General features: G+C 41.6%; 1 protein-coding gene across 1 annotated transcript in view; it reads right to left on the bottom strand.

The window, feature by feature from the left end:
* Nucleotides 1-2,258: 2,258 nt before the first annotated feature.
* LOC101854727 overlaps nt 2,259-7,718 on the bottom strand; it is a 46,010-nt gene continuing 40,550 nt past the window's right edge. The window contains exons 12-13 of the mRNA XM_005101140.3: nt 6,189-6,387; nt 2,259-3,290 (exon numbers count right to left, since the gene is read on the bottom strand). Of these exons, the coding sequence (XP_005101197.1) occupies nt 3,078-3,290; nt 6,189-6,387 (412 nt within the window). The 3' untranslated portion in view covers nt 2,259-3,077. The remainder of the gene's footprint in view (nt 3,291-6,188; nt 6,388-7,718) is intronic.

Genomic DNA, 7,718 nt, shown 5'->3' with positions numbered 1-7,718 from the left:
AGAGAGAGAGAGAGAGAGAGAGGAGAGAGAGAGAGCTAAACGTGCCACAACATCCATCACATGGTGACGCCATGCTACTAAATGAACACAGAAAGTAAAGAAAGCCTGTGTCGTGGATGGCCATGTGAGGTGGTGCCTCAAGGCCCGGCCTGTACGTGGACGGCCGGCTTTACTGTAACGGGAACACAGACTGGTTGAAAAGTAAACCCGACCATCCACATACAGGCCGGACCTTGAGGCGTCACCTCACATGGCCATCCACGACACAGGCTTTCTGTGTTCATTTAGCATGGCGCCACCATGTGATATAATGGATGTTACTGTGGCAAGTTTAGCTATCACTATAAATATTTACATTGTTTTAAAGACGAAAAGGAAGAGACACGTGTGTTTGGTATGGAACCACTGTAGAATTTGATGGTGATGAAGAATCCGTAAAGTTTTTATCAATTTTTACCCTTCTGTTTAATCTCCAAGTAGCCTACTCCGGCCCCAGGCCTGTGCAAAAAATATGTCAACGACAGATAGTTGGGAAGCCGCCTTGAGGCCGGGGATTCCCCCAAAAGTCGGCCTGTGCGTGGATGGCCGGCTTCAGAACTGGGAGCTTGATCAACTGCATGTCTCTGTGTTCCTTTTCCCAACTGTGGTGGTATACAGTGGAACTCGGATTCAACGAGATCGCCGGGCCTGACCTAAAATCTCGTTGAATCCGAGTGTTCGTTAGAAAACACGAGGTTTTGTGTAGATAACTACAGGTACTGAGCAAGTAATCATGTACATGTATAAAGAGAAGTCACAAGTTGTGCCTGAAATGCCGACATATTATGAGCTGTGTGAAAAAAAAGACCGATTCGTTCACATACACACGCCTGGGTCATCTCAATTGTTTACCAAAAAGTTGTGTTGCTGTGTAGAGCCTAGTACTAGCATACGGCAACTTTTGATTCAACAAACCAGCGCACAATTCATTACATAGATCTACGTCAAGACTAGCTTATCATTGTAATAATGATCAGTTGCCGAGGGTAAAAAAAAGAAGACTGTAACGCGTTTGTATCTTCGACGTTCAACGCCCGGACCGCTAGTCCCCCCCCCCTCCCCGACACGCACTTACACACAGCCACACGTGTGCAAGTCGCCCATCCGTCCTCGACACACACCAGAGTAGACACGTGCACGTGCCAACAACGCATGTGTTGGTATTGAAAAAGGCCGCTGATTGGTCGCATGCCATCGGCTAAGTGAATAATGGTTCACGATGCAGGGGAAATGGATGGTTTCCTGGAATAAAGTTCTCTCTGGGAGAAAGAGTGAAGCCACGTCTGCGGGGGCTGTTCACCTTGGAAGCGACCTCGTTGAATCCGAACTCGCTGATTTAAGTGCTCGTTGAATCCGGGTTATTTTAATATAATTTTAAAGAAGAAAAAAACCCCGGGAATCTATCTCATCTCGTTGAATCCAAGCTCGTTGAATTCGAGTTCCACTGTAGTAAAGTATTTGTTTTATTGCGAATTGTTGTTCAGCCTAAAATAAAGCACACTGAGCCTTCTGTACGGCATGGTGTGTACTGAATATTATATTCAGCAGGCTACGTCCTGTTCATCTCATAACCACCAAATGATGTCTAGTCAACCTCCATGGGACTGAGGTACCTGACAAAGAAAGATTTTTGAGTAAGGAAGAGGAGCAAATAATACACATTTCTGGAAAAGAAAGGAGATCAGAAAATTTGGAAGTGAAAGTGAATCTCTATGCAGTAAATATCTCATTTATTTTAAAAAAATAATCATGTAAACGTAATCTCCATCTCTATAGCAGGGATATTACACTAGCCACAGCAATCTTGTTACAGCTGGGTTCACTATATGACTGTGCAATATAATCTTGTTTTTCTTCTTTTTTTTTAAATGGTTTTTTTTCTTCAGTTTAAAGCAGAGAACTTCAGTGAGGGCTTTGGGGATCAATTTTTCTGGACTGCTTTCTCAGTTAACAGATTGGTAAGAAAAAGTAAAAGGGAACTGAAAAACAGGACACAAGACATTTAGGATAAGCAATAGATAAGATGCCAGAGAGGCAGTGGCATGTGAGTGCCGCACCACAAGTGACTTGAGCGAGCCAAGCGCCCGTTTCTCAAGATCCTGATCCTTCCTTAGCGCCACAAAAATCATTTCATTGAAAAAAAAAAAATTCAAACAAAAGAAACCCAGGAAGAAAACAAAGACTAGAGACTAATGTTACAAAGACTAAGATGACAATCATTCTGGCTGGCTTAAAATTTTTTATTTCATTTCTCAACCAGCATTTTGAAAGCATGAATCATAATTTCATAAAAAAGGTAACCGACAACCCACCCACCCCCCCACCCCAAAATTTAAGAAAAAAAAAAATGACATAAAATTAATGGAGCTTATGGAACACCATAGTCGAGTAATATGGTACACTTATAACCATCAACCACCAAATACAATAGTTTTCCCTCTCACCACGGGCATTAAGAACCATAAACAACAAATAAAATGTCCCCCCCCTCACCCTTACAGGACCTGTCCCGTAAGGCCTGGCAGAAGGATCTACAGTCAATCTTGTCTTCATTTGAGAAGGCGAATAGAGTCTCTAGGTCATAGTCATAATTAGACATATATTTTCAATTATACCCGTACAGATTTTAACATTGTGATCTTACACAATTTTAGTCGATTTTCCCCAACTTTGTGCACAGTAATAGTAGAGCAGCGTACTTTTAATTTATATTCATATATATAAATTTTTGTCTTGAAAAGGGAATTTTCCATTTTAATTCTACTAGCTTTTCTTTTCTTGTGTTTGAATGAAAGCAATTAACAACACTCTCCAGCTCAAAAACATTTCCATTATAACATTATAAATATCTTCGATCATAACCTGAATGAAAAACTTAAAAACCTCCCAAATTCTTTAACTAATGGCATGGCACCAGAAATAAGGAGAACAGAGTCCCAATTTCTAACGTACTGGAACATACCAGGAATTGAACCCAAAACTCTTGGCACGAGAGACGAGTACCAGCCAATAGATAGAAGGCAAATGATCCCCATCTGTTACGCCCTAAATGTATCATCTTTCAGCTGTACGAAAGAGAAGGGAGTAGGATCTCTGAAGCTTGGGTTGCGGATGACTTTGGTCCTAACTTTCTTCAGCAAATCCATCAAGTCATCATATTCATGAATAGAATGCCTTGCTTTCAGGTGATCTAAAAGTTCTTCTTGGTTGGAAAAGTACGCGGAGCATTTTGGACAGAACCTCACAGTCATCTGGAAATACAAAAGAAGATTTAAATCTACATTTATTGAACTAGATATGTTATTACTTGTAATTTTTTTTTAGGCAGTTAAAAACCAACACATTATGAAAAGAAGTTCCTAAAGACTTATGAGCAAAACATAATATAAACAACTATGACAACTATAAACCATAAACTGGATACCGGTACTGTACAGTATGGAGTGTAAAGTAAATCAGGTTGACTCAAAGAAGATATCGTATTGTGTATAAAAAAGACTTTCAACCAAGTACACTGTAGCCTACATGATGCATATATTTAATATACATATTATTCTTTAACTTTAAAGAAGAAAAAAAATATTCTATGACATGAATGAAATACTGCAAATAAAGGCAAGGCACAGACCTCCTAAAGCAATCCTTTCCATGACTACTTTGGGTTATACATCATGTACACACAGTACTACTAAGAACCAGGTATCTGACAACTATTAAATCATGGAAGGTTAAAAAAAGGAGCCACCTTATTATAGGCCTCCTCCACCCGTAAATCGGTCCCAGCAAATGTGTCTTGTGACACCTTTCTCGCCAGGCACGTAAGGCCTACACATATTGACAAGACAGGCTACAAAAAGCGAGACCAATGCTAATACATTTGAACGTTTGTGAATCACATCCATACTTCTTGTGTGGTGATGTCCCACAAGCAATGACAAAGAATTTAAACTGCCATGACTCAATCATCATACTGTCATGCTAGGATCCATCGTGTGAGCAATTGTTCCCATTAATTTAATGGGCTTTTCAACAATATAAAAAAATGTGATTGTAGGAGTTATAACACCCCCCCGACACAATTTAGATTATTTAGGGGGCGGGCTTCCGATCCCTCCTGTGTCAGGGCCAACGCGGGCCGAGAGGGTTACAATATCCCAGTAGAAAGATCAAGATATTGAGATAAAAGATAAAATTTTTCTCCCCACTCAAAAATCGAGCTTGGGTCTCCTATGTGCAACAGCTAAGCACCCAACACCACAGATGTTTTTCAGCCAAATCTCCTATCACTGCAAAAACTAAACAGCTGACATTATAAAATGCAAGTCTAAAGAGGGCAACAAAAGGTAAAGACCAGATCTAACACCAGGGAGTCCACTTTTAATAAGTTCTGAAAAGACACTATTCTAAAACCCCATTTGTCCCCCTTCTTTATCTTTGTAAATAAAATACTGCTATGCTCAATCATACAAACACGCAAGTTGGTTAGCGGAATATTGCTGCTGCTGTGGACAGCGCATAGGCCAATTATAACATATATGTAAAACCTCGCCAGTCGAGAAACCTGTTGGTGATCTAGCGAAACAAAGAATGGGACAGCCCAAGAGTGCCAACAATGAAGGCCGGAACGAATGAGTGGGGAGGGTGTGGAATGCGCAGACAAGAAGAACGCATCGCGTGATAGGCCAGCCTAGTCTAGATTATCTAAGCCTACTATGCCTTTCACTTCTCCGATGCAGGGATCAAGGTCACAGTGCTGTAATGGATGGAGCAAATGTGTGACATGAGCAGGGTGTGGTGTGTACCCAACGTGCGAAAGCAGACAGAATGTACCACAGGGTGTGGTGGGGTGGGGGGACAACATAGTGGATGAGTTATACCGGGTGCCGATAGCGGATGGGTTTGGGCCAGGGGCGATTGCCCGACTCGCCGCCTGAAAATGTTTCTTTTGCGACGAGTTCGGCTTGTGCCACGATAGCCGTTTTGCGCCCTCAATCTGGATGGCAAACTGCCCCGCACCGATCCCCCAATGGGCACCCCATACAGTGGAACTCGGATTCAACGAGGTCGTTGGGTCTGACCTAAAATCTCGTTGAATCCGAGTGTTTGTTATAGCAAACACAAGGTTTTGTGCAGATAATTACATGCACTGAGCAAGTAATGTATAAACAGAAGTCACAAGTAGTGCCTGAAATGTCTGCATATTATGAGCTGTGTAAAAAAAAAGACCGATTCGTTCAAATCAAATGCACAAACCTGTGTCATCTCGAATGTTTACCAAGAAAAAGTTGTGCTGCTGTGTAGAGCCGAGCATACGGCAACTTTTGATTCCACAGACCAGCCCACAATTCATTACGTAGATCTACGTCAAGACTAGCTTATTATTGTAATAATGATCACTTGCCGTGGGAAAAAGACTAACGCGTTTGCATTTATGCGACGTTCAACGCCCGGACCGCTAGTGCGCCCCCCCCCTCCCCGACATGCACACACAGCCACATGTGTGCAGGCCGCCCATCCGACCCCGACACACGCCAGAGTAGACATGTACGAGCGCCAACAACACACGTGTTGGTATTTTAAAAGGCTGCTGATTGGTCGCATGCAATCGGCTAAGTGAATAATGGTTCATGATGCAGGTGCAATGGATGGTTTCTGGGAATAGATAAAGTTTGTTCTGGGAGAAAAATTAGCAACCTCGTTGAATCCGAGCTCGCTGATTAAAGTGCTCGTTGAATCCGGGTTACTTTAATTGATTTTAAAGAAGGAAAAAAGCGGGGAATCTATCTCATCTCGTTGAATCCGAGTTCTCGTTGAATCCGAGCTTGTTAAATCCGAGTTCCACTGTATTAGCCTAGAGCCCTGTTTTTCGGATCGCCAACGTTGAGTAGTCAACTTTGCTAGCGCTAGAGAAAGAAACCTGATTCGATTTTTGGTCAAGTAAGACCAGAGTTAATGTTGAAAAAAAGCACCATGAGGGGAAATAACAAAAAAGAAATAAACATAACACTTAACTCATAGGATAGGCCTACTTTATTATTTTCCTTTAATTTATTACTGGATCCCTTATAACGTGAATCCTGCTTTAACGGACATTTTGCACCAGTCCCCTCCCTCTCGTTATAACAGGAGTCCACTGTAGTTGCACTTACATTCTGTTTGTGGAATATCTGCCAGTGATCCACAAACTCCTCCTCTGACTTGTAATAGCGTTTGGCAGAGCAACTCTGCACAGGACAGCTGCGATTTTCTGAATATTCAAAAGTCACTTGGAACTTTTGGGGCAGCACTGATGTCTTGCCCATCATTTCTTTGTAAAAGATCTCAGTGATTTCAACAACTTGTGTCTCTCTGCGGATAAAATTGAACATTCCATTTCAAGGAATTTTTCAGGCATAATTCTAAAAAAATCTGAAATCATAAGTATGTCCAAACTCTTCCAATATCTCTCTCTTACCTTAGTATGCTACTTTAGAGGTAACAAAATAGTCTTCAATACAAGGCAAAAAAAGACAAAGATCATCTTTGATAGAGCGGACGGTTTAGGAACTGGTCCCAATATAGTAGTTGTTATCAATCCAGCCCAATATATTAGAAAGCAATTGAAATTTGCAGCAATAAATAAGACAAAGGCCATCCAGTTAAAAAACTGCACTTTTCAAAACCGATAAAAAATACCCCACAAGCTGACTGATCATACATCATAGAGCCAGTACAAATTATGACAGCTACTTCATATTAATACTACAGTCGACTACGGATGAGTTGATGTTGGAGGGGGAGTGAAAAAAAGATCGCCTCATCTGAAATTCAATTTAACCGTTGGAATCTGCAAAGATGAGGGCCTGGGACCCGTGAAAAAGATCAACTTAACTCTTCAAACCTTGACTTTTTTCCACCATTTCCCTGAGTTTTTTTCTACAGTCACCTAAACCTGGTGCACTATGTCTCATTATAACCCCAAAAGCTTGCCTCCAACTTCTAAATAGCGGAAACAAAGGCTTAGTCATTATTTAAAAACTTGGATCAGGAATAGTTCTGAAAAACGAGAAAAAACTATCACTAAATGAAACAAAACCGTAGTCACTAGTACTGGACGCCAGAGCTGGTTGTAACGGAGTACAAGTAATTAGGTACTTGTAGTTACGTTACAATTTCCGGTACTTTTACAATACTTTGGTACATTTTTGAGAACCAGTACTTTTACTCTACTCCGATACTTTTTATAAAAGTACCTTTGAGCATTTTTAAAGTACATTTTGAGTACTTTATAAGCTAAATGAAAGGGTAAGTGCTGGCATTTCTGATCATAATTTACGGAACAAACACCCGGGCGGGCACAGCCGATCAACCAAGAGTTAAAAGTTGAGAGCAAAGATCTGCCCGTCGCACCGAAGATCAGCCACTCTCGCGAATGTGATCACAAGCGTTGTAAAACTGGATGAAACGGTACAATGTTTGCCCCAGACGGGATCACACCGAGGTGTGAACTAACCGACGCGTTTGATTTCCCCACACATCGCACTCGCATCTGAGCTCGCCACCTAAACTTACATCACTCGCTGGGTGGGTAGGGCCTACAAGTTCGCTCCAGGCAGGACCACATCGAACTGTGAACTCTTCCCTGACCATTGAGGCAGTTTTTCTCTATTCCCGAGACAGCCTGAATTTTAATTGGTGTG

Source organism: Aplysia californica, unplaced genomic scaffold (assembly GCF_000002075.1).
Source record: "Aplysia californica isolate F4 #8 unplaced genomic scaffold, AplCal3.0 scaffold00271, whole genome shotgun sequence".
NCBI lineage: Eukaryota > Metazoa > Mollusca > Gastropoda > Aplysiida > Aplysiidae > Aplysia > Aplysia californica.
This window is presented reverse-complemented; position numbering and strand designations above follow the sequence as displayed.